This window comes from Oreochromis niloticus, linkage group LG8 (assembly GCF_001858045.2).
Source record: "Oreochromis niloticus isolate F11D_XX linkage group LG8, O_niloticus_UMD_NMBU, whole genome shotgun sequence".
Taxonomy (NCBI): Eukaryota; Metazoa; Chordata; class Actinopteri; order Cichliformes; family Cichlidae; genus Oreochromis; species Oreochromis niloticus.
Window position 1 is genome coordinate 5,196,105 of NC_031973.2, and position 19,600 is coordinate 5,215,704.

Sequence of the window (19,600 nt, forward strand, 5' to 3'; positions counted from 1 at the left end):
CCTGGAAGCAGAACAGGTGAAGATTACGTTATCAAAACACCATCACTGCTGACCTGTCTCTGCTCCACCCGGGTGCTGCCATCCAGACGGAGGTAGATGTGTCCGTGGTAGTTGAGGAACTGCTCCAGCACATCCAGCATTCGAGTCATCTGAGTGAAGATCAGCACCCTGTGGCCTCCCGCCTTCAGCTTTCGCAGCAAAGTGTGGAGAGTCTGAAGCTTACCTGAAAACAGGAGACAGAAGACACAAAATGAGCCACCAGCAAGCAAAACAAGCTGCAGGAACATAAAATTATTTAATAATCGCACATGGAGCAAACTCTTTGAAGCAGCCTTTTATGCATAAAACCCGGTGGTGGAAAAAAAAAAAGACTAACCAAATACTATTTCAAGAAAATTTAGTGCCAATTTTGCAGTACAGTCGAGAGTTTTGCTAAAGTTGTTGTCAGTGTGCATCTGGGATCGAGTCAGTGATGAGGGATGAATGGGATCTAAGCTGTGGGTGACCCCCACCTTAGTAAATGACAGTCTTATCAAACATCCTGTCAAAGGCTGATAGGTGAGAATGGATACTTAGACAGTCCTGCATTTTCCTGCTTTGTGTCACCACTGCAAGTCAACACCGTTTGTATTTAAACCTCAGATTTTGTGATTAGGAGTATCTGATGTAGGTGTGGATTGCCACAAGGTGCTCCATGGTTTTCTGCAAAACAAAACAAAAAACACACTGAGAACTCACCACAGTCGTACTGTATGAGCCTCAGGTCAGGGAACTGCGTCCTCATATAGGACTGGACGCGGTGGAGGCTGCGAGTGAGCGGCGTGACTTCAGCTGATAACATGGAGGAGAAGACTGCCTGCTTGTGGTTCAGAGATGGCGGAGGATGGCAGCAGTGCATGGAGATGGGTGGAGCCTCCACTGGAGGAATTGCAAATGTGTACCTAAACAAACAGAGAAGTTATCTCCTTCTCCTTAGCTGAAGCTTTTTAATATCAAATAACCAACGACTGTTAAGCTAAGTACCGGTCTATGATGTCACTCAGCAGCTCCAGCCGTCCTTCGATGCTGTGGATGGCCTCTCTTACAGCGTGACTGTGAAACCAGTAGTCGTGCTTGTTTTGCTGCTGTGCATACAGACAGCTGCTCTGGCCAGAGCGGCCCCACTCCCCCTGAGGGTTCAGGGCAGCAGGTGATGGACGATGACCGGGCAGGAAAGTCAGGAAGTCCAGAACCTCCTGACCGTACATGGGCTTTGCTCCACAGTGGAGCTCATTGACTCGAAAGATGAAGTCCAGCCGGCTGTCGTGCTGCTGTTTCTCAGAGTCTGCAAGCCACGACTGTTGAGGTAAAGAGATACAGGTAAATGGAGGCTACAGAAATCAGGGCAGCGTTGACAGTATATTTAAGAAAAACATGCTCGTATATCAGGCTCAGTCTTGTTTAAATGTACAATGGAGAAAAAAATGATTGTAATTGATTTCCTTAACCAGTTGGGGGCAGCGGAAATAAACTGGAAAAAAAAAAATCAACTTTGAAGTTCACATGACAAACTTATTGCTCATTGATAAACTTGACCACCGTCTGCACCACAGGAGAGGAAAAACGCTGACACTTTATTTCAACCTCGTACTCTCACGACACTTTACAACCTGAAACTGAGCTGAATGTCATCCGTTTTCTGTTCTAGTGTTTTACTGCACTTTGTCAGCTTTTCTTAAATCCAGTTTTATTGAGCCTGACATTTTATTCTATAAAACCAGTTTATTGTAGTAAATTTATAACAGGGCCAAAATCCTGAGTAACCCAATCCCTGATAGTGGTCACTGTTCAGCTGATATTCATCCCATGTCTACTAAACAAGGTAGGCCAAATCATTTATTGCTGTATGCCAATGGTGATGAATGAATTTCAATTAAAAAAAATTGCCAAACTGGTAAACTGGCATCAGAGATGTATACAATTTATTGACATGCTTCAATTTAACCAATAAAATTTAAAGATAGATTATGGTTTTTAATGTTTCCATACCGCCTTAATCTAAACATTTTGAGGTCTTTATGTGGATCACAAACACTTTTACAAGTCGGTTACTGCAATGCAACAACCTGTTGGAACAGCTTGGCTACGACAGCTACCGGTAGAATGAGTATAACAAACTTATCCTGATGTAAAAGCAAAATAATGAACCTTTAATTTTCTTTGTGGAAGCTTTTCTAAAAGTCTCACGGAGCCAGTATCACAAGCCGGAACATGTCAAATCCATACCTGTGCGTAACAGTGAAACCTCTTTGATCATGTAGTTTAATTTTAGTGAGCGGAGCCCCGCTGACTGAATGCTATGATCAAACTTGTCTTTACAGCTCCATCACTCTGAGATTTGGCACACATAAGGTTTGTTTGTTTGTTTTTTTTAACTGATGTTTCATGCATCTTTTCAGTTTAGAAACATCCCAGTTCATGTCTCCATAGCTCTGATGCATGGTTCCAAAATAACAGGACATTAGATTGTCTCAGTACAGGGGGGCATTTATTTTAACTAGGTGAAGAAGTATTGGGTAACACCTCAAAAAATGATTGCAGATGCTTTAAATATATAACAGGTGAAGTCCAAAGGGACAAACTGCTTACCATGTAGAAAGGCGAGCGAGGAGCGGGACGAGGCACCTTCCTGGGTGGAGGGAAGGCTTTGGACTTTGACTTAGTGCTAACTGCTGTCTGACTGCTGCTGCTACTTTCCCGCGGTGTTGCTGAGGTCTTTGGAGCAGAAGAAGAGGTGCTCACCTGAGCTGGAGCTGCAGAAAGACAGAAGAGAAAACGGCCTCCCGTAAAAAACTCAATATGGATTTGCTTTAAAGTCAGTTTCAGTTTTATTTCTTCTTCTTTTGCATCTCTGTGTTATTCGATTTAGAATCCAATTATTTCCATTACTTAAAAATACCTTCTTGCATGTATGTTTCATTATACATAAAATTTTATTAACTTGCAGGTTGTTAGGGGAAAGAAGAAATAAAGCTTAAAAACTGGACCCAGCTCGGTTTGTCATGCAATCTTCATGAATTTCAGCTCAGTGAGAATAACAGCTCAAGCCCGTTCTCTCACCTGGCTGTTCTGTGCTCGATGGAGGAGGAGGCTGCACTACTTTGAGGACAGGTCGAGGGGGTTGGGGCTGGTTCAGGGCTGAGCTAGGGTTTCTGGGAGGAGCTATGGTGTAGTGGGCGGTAGCAGGACCAGGGGTGCGCTGGGCAATTTGCAGTGGAGCGGTGTTCCTGATGGGGGTCGTGTTGGCGTGTGTGTGCAGGGAAGGGGATGCCTGGGGAGCAACACGAGGGGAAGGGGCCACAGCCAGGGTGGGCACAGGCCCGCCCTCCTTGCCTGTTGACTGACGCACAACGATCTTCACGACCCCAGGGCTGCTCACCATTGTTGAGGACACTGAAAAACATTAAATATAGAAATATGGGTTACACATATCCAGCAGGAAGTCTCATATTTAAAATAAAAGGAGGAGGGAGAAGGATTTAACACCTTGAGAGGTGGTGTTGTGTGGCAGGCGATTAGCAGGGGGGGCAGCAGAGGGGTTGTTTGCAGGGTGTGTGCTGACTGTACTCTGGACAGCCACCTGTGCAGCTTGGCTGATGAGGTGATGCTGCACGCCACCAGGGACCAGGTTTATCACATTACCTGTAGAGTGACAGTGAATCAGACTCTTATAAGGACTTTAATTACTCCCTAATTATGGGACGGGATGGGATTTATGTAAATAAGAAATCAATCACAATTACGGGAGAATAACAGTCATCAGTTAAATGAAGCAGACAAATGTGGATTATCTTCTGATTGAAGGATTAAAAGACTTTGGCATAACTGAATATAAAGCAGTCCAGCTACAGTGGGATTCTGCAAAAATCCAAAAACATATAATATCTTTAACCTTTAGTCTGATTTCAAATCAGATAAAAATGAGGTCAAAGGATATCCTGGTCCCATTTAAACTATAACCACAATAGATAAATGCTATCAAACTTCCGGGGCCTGTATGGCTAAATTTAGCACATTTACATGATGCACCCAAGTTTTCTTGTTAATTAACATGCACAGAATGTTTTGACTCAGAAGTAATCCTGGCATCAAAATGTAGGTAAAAATGATAATATAACTTGTTTTGAGCAGCCCCCTATCCCAAACAGCAATATGACATATATATTACACCTTTTCTAACCATAAAATCTGATCGGTGCAAACTAGAAACCCCACAGTTAGTGGGAGACACCAACCTTGAACTGGGCGTGAGGAAGCTGCTGGAACTTGGTGGATCTGTGCCCCAGACAGAGTCAGCTTGTTGCCCTGAAGCTGGAAGGTGACGGGTTTGCTTCCTTGACACGACGACACAGGCCGACCTGCCAGAGAAGCCAGCTGGGCTATACTTACTACCTCCCCAGCTTAGGAAGAAAAATAAGAGACATGTAGGTAAGAAATAATAATTCATTCACTTTACCACAAATTAATTTAATTATGAATGAATGACAGAGGGCAGACCCCTGTACTGCATTTAGTTAGTAAAAATCCCCCAAAATACCTTTTGTTTTCTTACTGAATGGCCAAAAAAATAACAGAACACACAGACTCATGTAACTAAAAGTAGACTAATCCCTTTCTTGTGTGTTAATGGTTGATCCAGAATTTAGAAGTTGCAAAGTGTGTTTGAGATTTTCTAAGCACTGCCATCTTTATTTTTCACCTGCACCTTAAGAAACACTCAAAATATCCCTCATCTACAGAAAGAATTGGACGAGACTTTTACATTTTGAATAGGAGCTCATGAAACTGTCCCCAGGCTCATAGTTTTAATGAGATAATACTTCAACAACATCACAGCTTATCTGCTCTGAAATAAATGTACTTACAAGGCAACCTAGCTTGCATATCTGGACTAAGCAGGACCCTCTGGGGCATGACATTGCTGGGGTTTGGACTCGGCTGAGCTGGGATAGCGGCTGTGCAGGGAGCAGTGGGAGGCCGTACAGTCAGCATCGGTTTTGGAGCATTGGACCTCACCGCAGTTTGAGCGGTAGGATGAAGAGACGGGCGAGGAGGAGTGGGTGCGATTGAACAGACCACTGAAATTTAACAAAAATGCATTAGAGAAACGTGCAAAATTTATGTTCCACCTTTTTAAGGGTGTTTCATTCCTTTTTGCTTACCCTGCTGAACTACAGGAGCGGGTGCAGGAGCTGAGGTGACTTCAGTGACTGGAGGTGGTTTGGGGGTCTGTGCTGCAGGGGGGACGGAGCAGGTAGGTTTGTTCATCAGGAGAACTGGTCGATTATCACCTTTAGGAGGTGGCTGGAACATTCTGAAAGAGGACACACGTAAAGTATGGGAACTACTGCACTTATGTACAATAATTATATCATGTAATAAATGTCACAGGTATGGTAACACAGGTAATGTAGAAAACCAAAATACATGTAAATTTGCAAGTATCCAAATCTGCATTTTTCTTTTCTTTTTTTTCCCCCTTTACCTGTTGACTTTCATGCGGACTGGTTTAGGCCTTGGAGGAGGTTCGGGGGACTCCATGATCTCCTGGATTAGTTGGCGGCTGACCTTGTAGCGTGGCAGGAAGACATCTGCCTGGTAACGGGACACGCGGCTCTCCAAACCAATAAGGTCAAACATGGAAACGTCGCAGCGCTGAGAATGCAAAAGCAAGTTAGAATCGATTGAAAATCACGCCATCAGGCTCAACTTTCTGAACAAATGAAAGCTTTTTGTTTTCAGGCTTACCTTCAAAGGAGAGACCTCCAGGCCGTCCTGCACCAGAGAGGCTGTATGGAAAATAATGGGTTGCATGATGAAGGGAGATTGGATGGGTCGAGGGTCAAAAAGGTTGGGATGGTTGCACACTTTGCGAAGCTGCATGAGGATGTTAATCACAGACATGAAGTGACCACTGGCCAGCGTTTCCCTGGTCCTGTGAATCAGATGGTTGAGGGTCAAATTCAATTACATTTTTTTTTTCAGTTTCAAGTTTCAATTACATACTTCTCACCTTCTTTTGGTGACTACGTTTCAAAGCACAAACTAAATTTACATTAACTTTGAATTCCTCCTGCTGAGTCAGTAACTTACGATGCCTGCGCCATGAAGTCATCGTAGAGGAATCGCTGTCTCTTGGACAGGCGGCAGCGCACCACATGCTCGTATTTCTTGGGCATCTGCTTCTCCACGTCAGCCTTGATCCTCCTGAGCAGGAACGGCCTCAGCACCTTGTGAAGCCTCTTCACCAGGCCTTCGTTGTACTCCTGACTGCCCTCGATCATTCCCGTCAGCGGGTTGGAGAACCACTCTTTGAACTCGCGGTGGGACTGGAAGACGTGGGGCATGAGGAAATGCATGAGGGACCAGAGCTCCATCAGGCTGTTCTGTAGAGGGGTTCCCGTCAGCAGCAGTCGCCGGTGGCTATGATCAGCACAGACACGAGGAGAGATGTAAATAAAAAAGTCATATCATTCAAGCTTCAGGTGAGTACGGAGAGGAAAAGAGTTTTCAGCTGCTAAAGACATCAAACATGCTTTAACTCATTTTTAGCCACATGGGTGCAGCAAGCTGAGAATGCAATCATCACCCCATGAAGAGTTTATAGCATCCATCAAACGAGAACAACATAACCATTTATTTGGAGTCGTGTTTCTGTCTGCTGGAATAATCTAAATCATAAATTCAATCTCTTTTTAAAACCCAAATATGTCACAGCATTAAAGCCACTGACAGGTGAAGTAAATAACACCACGTCCTGCTGGGAAATCCCGAGGTTCATGTAGAAATTATTTTTGGCGGTTACACCGTCGGCATGGCTACGCTCATCTCACTGGGGCTGAGTATCAATTTAGATTATAGATTATTTTTAAAAAGCTTTTAGTGCACAATCCACGCTGAAGTGTGCATCTTGCAGCACATCTTTATTTGCTTTAAAGCTCACAAACCAACATTTTGATGCTGAACATGAGAGGCACTCTCAAACTTCTAACTGATCATTTTTTATATGCTGTGCAAGTATTTCTCTATTCGGTCGGTACTGTGAAACAGCCTCATACTGATGATGTTGTAATCTTGATGTATCATCGGAGCGAATTGCTCCAGCCTGTATAAAGGTGTGCATTCTCAGAGCGTGCATCTATTCATGTGCACAAGCGCCAGGCTCCAGTGCGCTTTGGATCGCCACACAACAGTGAGAAATTACCACCAGCTGGCCCCGGCCACCAGCCAAATGATGACAATCATTTTGAAAAGAACAAACACTTTTAAATGTGAAGATATTTACACACAGCTGTGGCCTGTAGATTAACAGTTCAGTGCATTTCAAATACATTCAAAGTCAAATGGTACTGAGTGACGCCATGTCTTTGAAAGCATTATAGAGAAAGGAGGATGATTTTCTTCAATAAGAATCACAAGTTGTACATACAAATATTCATGTTTGCTGTCCATGAGTCTAAATACCCCCAAAATATATCTATAAATCTTTTTTTTTTTTCATTAAAATGCAAAAAATTGATTTTTGGGGGGGGGGTTAAAAAAACAACTTTGAAATTTAGTGTAAAAAACCCAGAGGGCATGCCTCATCCACTGAGCCTCAGATTTCACTCTCTGATGTGGGCCCACATACACGAACAGTCTCCACTGACCTGTTGAAGTTCAGCAGACTCTGCCAGCGCTGGGACTTGAAGTTCTTGATGTTCTGGGCCTCATCGAGGATCAGATAGCGCCAAGACTTTCGCCTGAAGGCCTGGTGATCCTGCAGCACCAGCTTGTAAGAAGTGATGCAAACGTGGAAAGCGTTTGGCTTTGTCCAGCCCTAAGAAGAGAAAGTGTAACAGAGTGGCTTATTATTTTCCAGCACTCAGTTTTCCGATTTATACAGTATCTGTCAAACATGTCAGCAGTTGCTGGAAATTAGGAACGCGTCAATCCGAGACAGGAATCATATCGGTGGGAAAAGTTAAACAAATCAATCCATAACTGTATAAAGTTATGGAACTGAAAATACCAGAAGACCCCAGTGTATGATGTTAGGTTTAACACTTGTTGGGAAGCTTTTAGTTCTTTATTTTAAGTTAGCATAACCAGTTGTCGTTAACTTGATTAATACAATCTTGGTGTTGCTCTGGCAGGAGGTGCACAGACTCTAAATGACAACAATATGCAGTAACGTCTCTTGTGTTGCAGTTACGGGTGACGTATTGGCATCAACACAGTAACCAGTAAGCATTTAAACTTGTGCCTCGCTGTAGTCTACCCCTAAATATAGGCAAATATAAATAAATACCCCAGTCTTAGTGCTAAAAAGGAAAAGGAAGAAGTGTGAACAAGAAACTAATTGACAAACTGCTGCAGTGTCTGCACTCCTGAAATTTAAACAATCACTGAAACATTTGTGTTGTGGCTTGTATCAAAAATGAAGACAAACTGTTGAAGCTAAACTAAAGAATGTAAATAAATTAGGTGGATAAAATAAACAGTCTTTTGATTTTTAGTTTATTTATCCCATACTTCCACGCATCATCTTAACCACTTATCAAACTTGGGGGCCTAAATCTGCTGCAGTAGAGAAAAACCTGAACAGGTCAGCAGTCTATGACAGGACATTTATGCTTACATCCTCATCTACGACCAATTTAGAATCAACAATCAACAATTAGCGTGTCTGTCTTTGGATTTTAGGAGGGCCATGGTACTAATGGTCCCACCCTGGATTATTTTACTAATTAAAACCACTCCAGTAAATTTAGATTACTGGACATTTTAATTTATTACATTTTGTTTGATAAAGTTAGGAATCCCAGAATTTTCTGTTGGATTTCCTCATTAAACTTAATGGATTTTAGAAAGATTTTGGTTGATTTAAAAATGTACTTTATTGCGCTAGGTCAGGCGTAAGCAACTCCAGGCCTCGAGTGCTGGTGTCCTGCAGGTTTTAGATGTGTCCTTGATCCAACACAGCTGATTCAAATGGCTAAATGACCTCCCCAACATCTCTTGAAGTTCTCCAGAGGCCTGGTAATGAACTAATCATTTGATTCAGGTGTGTTGACACAGGGTTAGATCTAAAACCTGTAGGACACCGGCACTCGAGGCTTGGAGTTGCCTACACCTGCGCTGGGTTGTTTTTCATGCTTTGGCTGCTCTGAAACCTGACTGAGGCAAGCATAATGTTGTCTTTCACATAAAAGAGCGACTGCCAAATCTCTTTCTCACAAAGAGAAACCCAGCTTATTAATGTAAGACTGATCAGTGCTTGTATCAGCCGAAACCTCAGATATCCAAACTTCAAAAAGAAAAAAAAAAGTTGGATTAGTGCCTCTGTTTTCCTGGGATACACACTAATCTACATCACTGTAAATAAGCCACAGTCAAAATTAAGACAGAAGCATGTAAGGAGAAACAAAAGGATTAAGAGTAAGTCAAGGAGCAGGCAAACTAAAAACAAACAATTGATAAAAGAGACGATTCAGCAGATAAGTAACGCAGGGAGTTAAAGACTGACAAGAACAATCTGCAGTATATCACAGATGGCAGCGGTAAAGCCAGGAGGGACAGACTAAAAGTAAATGAGAGCAGACAAAGCAGCACATCACACTCGTCTAACAAAGGAAAATGAGCCGCCTGCAGAACCAGCAAACTGAGTACCTGTCTCTTTAGCTTTCTCTCCTTTTGACTGCCAAAATACGTAAGGATTTTAAACCCTGGACACCAGCGCTTCAGCTCCATCTCCCAGTTTAACATTACGCTGGTGGGGACGATGATGAGGTGAGGGCCCCAGTTACCTAATAACACCAAATGAAACAGGACAGTGTATTAATCACAAATAACACTCCAATAACCAAAGTTTCGTAACTCGGTACATATAAGAAGACCCAGTCTGTTACCTTTCTCACAGGCGAGGTGAGCCAGCAGAGCGATAGTCTGGATGGTCTTGCCGAGGCCCATCTCATCAGCCAAAATGCCATTTAGCTTTTTCTCATACATGGTGACCAACCAGTCGAGTCCAATGTGCTGGTACTCTCGTAATGTGCCGTGAAGCAGAAATGGGATGGGGGTCTTGACCTTAAGTTGTAGAGAAAGATGAAACAACTGTGACCCAGATCTACAGAAAAGTTTAATCTACACTTTTCTCCATCTGATAAAATGACTGAAATATATATTTTTAATATTTAAAGACTGACCTTTGTGGTAGCTAAAGTGTAGCCTTTAGGCTGCAGGCTCTCTGCAGTAGCAGCAATGTGACTGATCTCCTTCTTTGGCCGTGAGCCAGAGGAAGATGGGCTGCTGTCTCCCTCCTTCAGCAAAACCTCCATCCCCTCATCTCCACACTCCTCTTCGTCTTCCTCCTCACTCTCTTCCTCATCCTTCTCACTCTCCTCATCTTCAGCACTGTCGCCTGGTGAATCTGAAAGGAGAACATTTGAAATAATTAGTGAATTAATAATAAATTAAAGCAGCAAAACAAACTTGAAACAGATGTAAAACATTTTCTGAAAACTTCCACTCAGAGTGGAGGGAGATAAACAGTTTATTTTGGGTCTTTATGAGCAGTTTAATACCTGAGGAAGAAGTGTTACTTTCCACATCACTCTCATCTTCTTCAGTCTCCACCTCCTCATCCCCAGACACCTCCGAATCAGAGCTCGCTTTAGAGCCAGAAGTAGACGGGACCTCAAAGTCTGAGGCATACGCTCCTTTGTACTTCTCCAGCAACTCCTCCACGCTCATATCGCCTGGAAGGGAAGCAGAGACACGTCAAGGATCCGGTCTGCAGCCTCTTATTTTAAGACCAGGGAGCAGCTAGTAATGAATGAAATTTCATTCATATGTACAGAATTTTAAAAAAGGCAGAAAGAGAGCAGCAATGCAGAGGTGTCATCAAGCTTGCTTTCCTCTTTAAAAAGACAGAAAGCTCTTCAAACACTTCATAAAACCTCAGGTCAATGCAATGAATTAGCACCACTTCCAGTAGAAAATAAAGCCCTCACCCTCTTTGGCTAAATCATCCAGTTCCTCTGCATGATCTACATTTCCTTCCACCTTCTCCTGAGCTGCTATCGTGTCCTCCTCATCCTCAGCTGTGAACACAGAGGAAGAAAAACAAATTCTTGACAATTAAAAATGAACTTGGATAAACAAAAAATGAGCAGAAAAAAAATCCAGTAAAAAGGTCTCATTCTGTTTTTATGGAGGTTATATTGGGAGCAATCTCACCATCCTCTTCGTTGGCAGTGAATTCCCCGTCTTCTTCCTCCCCCGCCTCTGATGAAGACGTTTCATCAGAGCATTCTTCGTCCGAGCCCTGGTCCTGCGTAACACCGTGATTCAGTGATACATGAAATGGAAACATCTGTGGTCAGTATTAAAAACATGTGCTTTTCTTCAGCTTTTGCACATTATCAGCTAACGTCGTTTTAACAGGGGTGTCAGCGTGTTTACTCAGGTATAATCATCCCATAATTAGAGTTGTAATGAGTTATAAAAACAAATACTAAAGCTCAACAAGTCCTCAGTGAGATGACGGCATCTGGAATTAATTTGAAGTGAAAATGAAGGTGAATAATTATACAACACATTACTGTTACATCAAATGCACAGCTACAGCTCAGCAGCTTGTTTATGTGGGTGATAATGTCAGTGTTTACCAACTGTTTCGAATCTTTCTTAAATGAATTAAATCATTTAATTCACATGTTTCCTTTCTAAAAATACTGAACTGGCCAAGCAGTTTGTGACACGTAAGTGAGCAATATGATCAGCTGCTCTCCCCCAAATATTCCAAGTCCAAAGTCTCAGACTGCAGCAGGTAACCGTAGTCCTTGAACCTCCTCTCCACCTGCTGCAGGTACTCAGCGGAGCAGGAGGAGGACTACTGCTGGCAGCTGTATTCCAAGACAGTGGAATTTAAGGATGTCTGGAAAAACGGGACAGGAACTTTCAAAATAAGACAGAGGAGGCTGTCCACCTGCATTAATCACCCACGTGAGAAACACTGAATCTTAACCGTTACCTTTTTTTCTTATTTAATGACTCTTTAGATTCAACTATGAGATGCAGCTCAGAATAAAAGCAGCAGGTCTTTAAACAACAGCAGAAACTCAGGTAGTGTAACTGGACGCCTTGACTCAGCTCACTTTTTACGTGGTCCATAATTTCAGCTGCTGGTGGAGGAAAAGTTTCCAAACTGCCTGAATTTGTACCAACACTGAATCAAATTAACTTACAGTACGTTTAAGATTCAGTGTCATTTTTACATAAAGAGAAGATCATCATAGTGGATCATTATTCTCGGTCCATCATTAGCTACTCACAAGTTTGCTTGGAAACCATGGAAACTTCTTAAAACGTTTGTCTTTTTCAAATCAGTCTAGTTGTTTAGTAGTTGTCTGTATATCCACTAACAGATTAAAAAGCGGAACTACTAATAGCTCATTTTTACTCAAATGTGAACAAAACATATACAAAGTAGCTCAAATTGTAGGCTGTTCAACTTTTCAGATATAAATATTTAAACCACAAATTTAGATAACAGAGTTCAACTGAGAACATCTGTGAAGTCAGTCTGTTTCTGGATGGTTGCAGTCCTTTTGTTCTTTTCAGAAAACAAACCAATCAGTGCCCTCTGGTTTGTGGACCTACCTGAGGCAGATTGAGGCTGCTGAGCAGCTGGTCCAGTGGCAGCATGCCCTCTTCCTTCAGCAGTTCAATCTCCCTCCGGTGGCTCTCAGCATCATTGCCCTCCTGCTGCTCCTCCACCTCTATGGTCTCTTCATCATCCTCCTCTTCACAGGGAGGCTCAAAGTCTCTGTCTGCATGAAAACAAAAGGGTTTGGTATTGAAAAAGACTTTATTTTGAAGAACACGGTTAAATAGACAAACTGCAAAGTCAAAACGAGAAAAAAAGCCCCACCTCAAACGTACACACTGAAAAAGACTGAATTTCCTCTCATATACGCTTAGAGACACTTTTTGAAGTTTTTATGGATTATTTGCATTTTACAGATGGTCCGTTAGGATAGTTGATGAATGGGAACCACGCAGTCCAAGCATTTTCCGAACAGAAACAAGGATTTTATTTTTTTTAAACCCTCAAGCAAATATATTTCATACAGGAATACTTGTTTTCAGTGGCTTTATTTGTGTATCATACCCACTTATACGGTTTCCTCTGCTTTGAAGCTTCTGCAGCAGTAAATGTTGCTACTTTCAGCCTGTTAGTCATGCAAAACATCACAACAGATGTTTAACTAATCTAAATACAAGTCTGCAGAAAATACTTTCAGTATTATAAATCCACAAAACAAAAGTTTGTTCAAATTTAGTTTAAATCAGAGGTATAAAAGTGTCAAATGGTTTAAAAAAAAAAAAAATTGCAGCCATTTTAACTTTAAAAAAAACAAACAAACATAAAAATGATTGACAGCATTTTATTTACATTAGACATCTTTCAGATTATCTGTCACAGATAAAAGAAACAGCAAAAGTATGATGAGCACACACTGTTTGAGATATAACATGTTATTTTAGTTTCTAGAATAGGCTGATGTAAATCCATGTCTTGATTAAGAGCAGCAGTTTGTTGTGTCTGCTGGGGTTTTTTTTGTTGTTGCTCCATTCCTATATAATTTTTTTTTTTAAACTAAAGACTTCTTAAATCTGAGAAAAAGGTGTACTTATTGGTTTGTGTCTCCTATTTTAACACACAAAAGCCACAGCTGGAGCTACTGCAAGGCTTCAGCTATAGGCCCAAAGAAAATTTAAGTTTTGGTCTCAGTGCTGTGAGCTTCTTCACAGCTAAGCAGACTGCGTTTGCACTTTAGCACCAACAAACCCGTATTTGGTAATGAAATGAAGGTGGGATCAGAACCACTGCTACGTCTGTTCCTCCTCTGACTGAAGCACAGCTTCAGATTAAGCCCCTGCTGCTCACCTCAGTGCTTCAGGAATAAGCTGCCACCGGTAATACTGGCGGCAGACAAGTCTGACAGGTTTGATGAGTCTCAAGTCTGACGGTTGCCAAAGAGCATTAGGTACAGCGCTCTGGATGTGGTTCACCCCCCAAAAAATGAGTAACTGCAGTGACAAATATTTGACTTCTCATCATGTTAAACCAAGCAGAGGTGCATCAGTCAGAGAGGGCTCGCAGAAAATGCGGTTTAATCTTACAAAGATGTAGCGACCTTGACGGTGAAGAACGCTTTTTGTTCCTATGAAGCAGTTTACCTCTGAACGCTTGAGAAGATTCGCTCAATGGTGTGTAGCTATGACAACGTCCCAGTCTGAACCAGTGAATCAGCTCTGAAAGCTGTCTGCAACATGGTGGCAGTGAGCACTAACGATAAGAAGCAGGTTTTATTTAAAGGGAAAACTTCTCACCATCCTCATCGACAGGATTAGGCAGGGATTTCTGTGGAGACACGACGGTCTCAGCAGGCCTGATGGGTGCCAGGGACTTGCTCAGGAGGTCCGAGTATTTCTCCGTCTGGCCAACAATGAAGTCCAGCTGAAGGTCCAACGCCTTCTTCCGTTTCTCCTCCAGCCTGGACTGCTGCTTGTACTGTACCACCTTCAGGTTCAACAAATAAGACAGCGTGTGAGAACAGCTGGGAATTTCACATGATTTTAAAAAAGTAAACAAAAAAACAAACAGAAAAACCCCACATAAGCAGAAAAGTTGAGATGCTGGGTAAAATGGCATAAAATCTCAAATGGGTCTCATATTTTAATTGAGTTTACAACACAAAAGTTCAATTCAAGGTTTCAGCTGCATGTTTTAACATCAAGAAGAGCCGTGTAGTTGGATTACTCTGGGTGAAATTCAGCCGAAATTCTTGATGACTTGGATTTACATACTGTATTTAGTTCAAAAATAACAAAATTTTAAAAAAGATAAAATAAAAATAATAATGTCAGCATCACACAAAGGTTTTTTGTTTTTGTTTTTTTAAATTAGAAAAACAACACTGGAAAAAAAATGCAAAACTAAAGAACACACGGACCAGATCAGTTCATAACTAACAAGGTTGAACATCCCAGAAAATGATGGAAGATTCACAAGAGTTTATTCCAAGTGTTTGCAAACGACATCTTACTTTACAAAAAAGATGCATCTACTGTAAATTAAGGCTTTGCTTATTTTAGCAAAAAATACCAAACCACATTCTGCATTTTTACAACGACAATAGCTCAGCAGGAAAAAGGATCCAGGTGCTGAACTGACCCCAAGCGCACCAGTGAAAATATTAAGCTCGTCCTGAACCAAAGAAAATATGACACGGGACAAGCAGAGCGGCTGAAATCATGAGATAGCGAGCATAGATTAGAAAACCCGTTGTTTTCCCCTACTGAGGTAATTGATATCCTCCAAAGGTTCCCAGAGTGTTGTTAAAAGAAGTGCTGATGTAACTCTGCAGTAAACATGCTCCGACTCAAGCTCTTTGAAACGTCTGGCTGCACTCAGATTTAAAAACAAGCACGTCGCCCCCCCCCATAAAAACTAATCACTTTGTGTGCCATTTTCTATCGTATATGTTTGTTCTGAAGTTTTATTTTCAGTTTCAGCTGGCTTCCAGAGCGAGTTTTGCTCATATGAAAAGGTGCACTTTCAGTTTAGTTTAAATTATTTTCAATGTTTTTTGTTTTTTTTAATGTGTGTCCAAACTGTCCAGTGTTTTTTTGGTTTATTATTTACACTTATTCTTCATTTTATTACTAAGTTCAGTTACTTTGTTATGATGTGTCGTGTTGTGTTGTATGTAGTGCCAACGTGGGGCAGTTTTCCCAATTTCATTGTACTATGTATGACTCTGCAATGACAATAAAGAGTTAAAGAGTATTATTTAACTGTAGTTGTAAAAAAACTGAAATTTCTATAGTAGAAAGTGAAAAACAAACTTTTCTGTTATTCATTAAGTTACAAAGATTTTATTGGAGACACAGATAAGCATTTTGCAATTTTGTATAATGTGTGAAAGTTTAAATTTCTTCAGTACTGAAAAACAGAAATTAGGCTCTCTTGTCAGAGGCCGTTTTTGGGGGGGGGCAGGGGGCAGCTGACAGCACTGTACACAACAGTAGCTGGGTGTGTAGCAGTCAAACAAAAAATACCAAAAATAGAGGTGTTTGATGGTAAATTGGTGTCAAAGCACACTGAGAGATAGAGCTGTGCAGGAGGTGCAATTTTATCGTGGTGGTAGCAAAACAGCAAGAGTAAGAGGGAATTTATTCATTCCGATGTTTTTCAAAGGTGAAGCGTAGTTTGGTCTTTTGCTGCTGGTTCAGTGAATTGTGGTCGGAGAGTAACGAAACCTGCAGTTTCAGAATCTGTGCGCCAAAGCCTCCTGATCCCCACCTCGTTTCAGTTTTTATTAAGCTACAGCCTTGAACATTACACTGCCACGTTTTTGGAAGCAGGACTGCGCTTCATGTGACAAGTGGATGTTATTTCTGTCATAAACCCGAACAAACACGGGCGCTGAACAGAGAAGCAGAATGTTCTGTTTGCTTGGTTTCTGGGAATCATCTGTACCTTCTCTACGCTGCTCCAAAAAGCCCTGACTTCCTTTGCGATAGAAGAGGCGACTCGTCTGATTTTAGCATGCTCGTCCCGCTTTGCTTTTTCTTCCTTTTGCCTCAGCTCCTCATGGTGCCGCATCACCATCCGCACCACCTAACAACAAATCAACAGAACACATTTAGAACATATACAACATCCACCATCAAAAATACAGGAGCGCACTTTTCACCCCTGTTCTTAGCATCATGAATGTGTGAAACTTCAAGCAAACCTCTGTGATGATTTGCATGTCCTACCTTTCTGGCCACGCCTCTCTTCCACCGCCTCTCTTGAGCAAAGTCAGCCGAGAGCCACTGCATCTCCTCACACAGGTAATCCCAGTGAACCTTTGGCCGCGGTGGCTCCGTCAGGCGGGTGAGTCGCTTCATTGACCAGAAGCCCTCTCGCTTCAGCGCCTGTGTTCGATGCTCAATGTCAGCTTCCTGCAGCACAAAGTGAAGAACAAAAAGTCAGTAAAATCCTGGCTCTGAAACAGTAAGGTGGGGGTTAGCTGATTCAGAAATGCCAAACACTGATCTCTTGCTACACTGCATCTTCAAAGGTCCTTTCAAACCAGAGGAACCTTTTCTTAGTTCTTGCAACTGTTAGAGGCGGTCCCCACTTTTGATGTAGGCTCACTTGGTAGAAATGGGTCTATCAAAGCTTTGAGAACCCCATTTTCAGGTCTCTTTAGATACTAGTGCCTTATCTTGGCGTTATAAGGGAAACAGAAAGATTATATGGAAAGAGAGCCGACCAAAAGGCAGTTTGTTTATGGCTTTTACTTTATAGGATTTCACTTAATGGCATCAATTTGTGAAGATTATCTTAACAAATTGACCAAAACATTTTTTAACAAAGTTTTATGCAATAACACCAAAAAACCTTGAAACAAAAACAAAAGAAATCCCACTTGGTGTGTGTAGAGGGAACCATGGTGGTGCCAGCCTCCGGGTTGGCATTTTTTTTTTTTTTTTTTTTTTTTTTTTTTAAAAAAGGTTCTCCTTGCACCTCTCATTTAGGTACACTCTGGATTCATTACTTCATAATTATCTGTCTCAGTAACAAAAAATAAATAAATAGTGTGGCACTCTGGTGAATGGCTCTCATCGGTCGGAGAAAATGATTGTTTAATTTCAAAAGAGCTGCACCTGTGCAACATTTTCGATAACAATGTCCCTCCCTGGCACTCAAACTGCAGCAGAGAAGCTGTTCTACACACCTCACACTTTGTCTCACACAGTCACAAGGCTGCCGCATGTTCCATCTTTTTTCTCCTGCTTTCAAATTCACACACTTTGTTGCCTTGTCCTGTTTGTCATATAGTGACCTTCATCAGCAGAGCTTCACTTGCTTCACAAAAAGAAGGAGCCGATTGAGACTGTTTCTTCTTAAAAACCGTGATGTTCCCAAAAAGTAATGCAAATAAACAGTACGAAGGACAGAGCTCTGTATATTTAACACTTGAACACAACAGTTTTTAAAGGTTGTTCACAGCAGAACGCTCCAGCATAATCATGTAAAGTATACCATCAAAGTCAAAAGGATGTCAGGGGAGTTTTTAAAAAGTGCTGCGTTTCTCCTAAGCTTTTCTTAAATGACTCAAAGCAGACATAAAATAACAATTAACTACTTAACTGCCCGACAGCTAAATAGGGAAATGGATCAAAAGCTGCGTCTATTCACAAAACTGAAATGTCTTTTTAGTAAAAAAGGTCCAATTTTCTCTCCTTTAAGATTCCAGAAGGTTAAAAAATGCATGTTGTGCCATTCAAAGTGATTTGTTTTGATTATTTACATTATAGACTCCTGGAGCAGCCTGTTAAAAGGCATTGGACACGAGGCAAATAATCTTCGGATGTGCAACTGCTTTCGTCAATTTGAGGATTTAGTGAGAGGCTGAGAAGCAGTGATTCATACACAATTCATAAGATTTCTGCCTGGCACCATTTACTGAGGGACAAGAAACAACCTACAGTAAAAAAAAGTTACGATTTTATTTGGATTACGTGGAAGAAATATAAAACTTTAAAATATGATAAACAAACAAACAAACAAAAAAAAAAAAAACAACTTTCATATGCAGGACTGTTACAAAGATGAAATATTTTATCAGAGCAGTTTGAAAAAACAAAAACTGAATTGGGAAATTTGAAGATAGATGAAAGACAGGTAAACAGAAGGACAGACAAAGGAATAGGCAGTCAGAGAGCTTGATAATAGATGGATGGATGGATATAATTAGATAAAACTCTATCTAGACAAGCAGAAAGACGGCTAAAAACACAGATGGAGAGACAGAGACTGGTCGACTGTCCCGCGGATGTGTGGAAGAAATGCTGAACATCTGAATGATGCTCACTCACATGTTTAGCCAGCTCTGCCATGTCAGTGTGACGCTCACTCCGGGACCGCTGAGAGGAGCCCTGGTCTGGCGGCGAGGACGACAAACTGTAGGCACCGAGAGAGGAAGGTGAAACAAACTTTCCGTGGGGACCCCGGAGAGGCGAGGACCTCTCCCGCCGTGGTGTGGACCAGTCGGGTGTGGATGAGGATCCGGGGTAGGAGAAGGTGGAGGGTGATCCAGGAGAAGAATTCCCGGTGACCCTGTCTGCAATCCACTGGCGTACCTGAGAGTGAAGGGGACAAGGATGAAGAGGATTTTTTTTTTTTTTTATTAATTTTTAGAAAATGAAACAAACTAAGGTGAAAGCCTAAGCTTCACTAAGACAAAAGCATCATGCATGAAATGGATTAGAGCATTTAAGTGTTTAGGAAGCGTGTCAAACTGGCACGAGTGAGTCTGTGGCAGCCGTCTTCTCATGCAATCATAAAAGAGCTAAAGTCAAAGAAATGCCTGCTTGAGTTAAAATTCTCCTGCCTGGGATGTGCTCATGAATGCCCTGTTAAAATGAGCCTGTCTGGGTGTCTGACAACCACCACTTACCTTAAGAAACAGTGCCTGTCTGTCTGTCCTGCTCTGTCCATGCTGGAAAACAC

The 19,600-nt window shown here is 41.8% G+C and overlaps 1 protein-coding gene across 3 annotated transcripts in view; it reads right to left on the reverse strand.

The window, feature by feature from the left end:
• The window catches only part of srcap (Snf2-related CREBBP activator protein), a 36,712-nt gene that overhangs the window by 10,292 nt on the left and 6,820 nt on the right, over positions 1-19,600 (reverse strand). Inside the window, exons 4-28 of one of the 3 annotated variants that reach the window (XM_025909993.1) lie at positions 19,548-19,589; positions 18,967-19,230; positions 16,858-17,043; positions 16,574-16,714; positions 14,422-14,611; positions 12,685-12,854; positions 11,260-11,353; positions 11,034-11,123; positions 10,605-10,778; positions 10,227-10,450; positions 9,930-10,107; positions 9,691-9,827; positions 7,689-7,858; positions 6,133-6,462; positions 5,788-5,974; positions 5,525-5,694; positions 5,202-5,353; positions 4,905-5,117; positions 4,275-4,439; positions 3,526-3,681; positions 3,100-3,432; positions 2,629-2,792; positions 1,024-1,337; positions 739-941; positions 54-223 (exon numbers count right to left, since the gene is read on the reverse strand). In XM_025909993.1, coding sequence (XP_025765778.1) covers positions 54-223; positions 739-941; positions 1,024-1,337; positions 2,629-2,792; positions 3,100-3,432; positions 3,526-3,681; positions 4,275-4,439; positions 4,905-5,117; positions 5,202-5,353; positions 5,525-5,694; positions 5,788-5,974; positions 6,133-6,462; positions 7,689-7,858; positions 9,691-9,827; positions 9,930-10,107; positions 10,227-10,450; positions 10,605-10,778; positions 11,034-11,123; positions 11,260-11,353; positions 12,685-12,854; positions 14,422-14,611; positions 16,574-16,714; positions 16,858-17,043; positions 18,967-19,230; positions 19,548-19,589 — 4,617 coding nt within the window. The remainder of the gene's footprint in view (positions 1-53; positions 224-738; positions 942-1,023; positions 1,338-2,628; positions 2,793-3,099; positions 3,433-3,525; positions 3,682-4,274; positions 4,440-4,904; positions 5,118-5,201; positions 5,354-5,524; positions 5,695-5,787; positions 5,975-6,132; positions 6,463-7,688; positions 7,859-9,690; positions 9,828-9,929; positions 10,108-10,226; positions 10,451-10,604; positions 10,779-11,033; positions 11,124-11,259; positions 11,354-12,684; positions 12,855-14,421; positions 14,612-16,573; positions 16,715-16,857; positions 17,044-18,966; positions 19,231-19,547; positions 19,590-19,600) is intronic. The other 2 variants (XM_025909994.1, XM_005453744.4) reach the window with 2 other exon arrangements.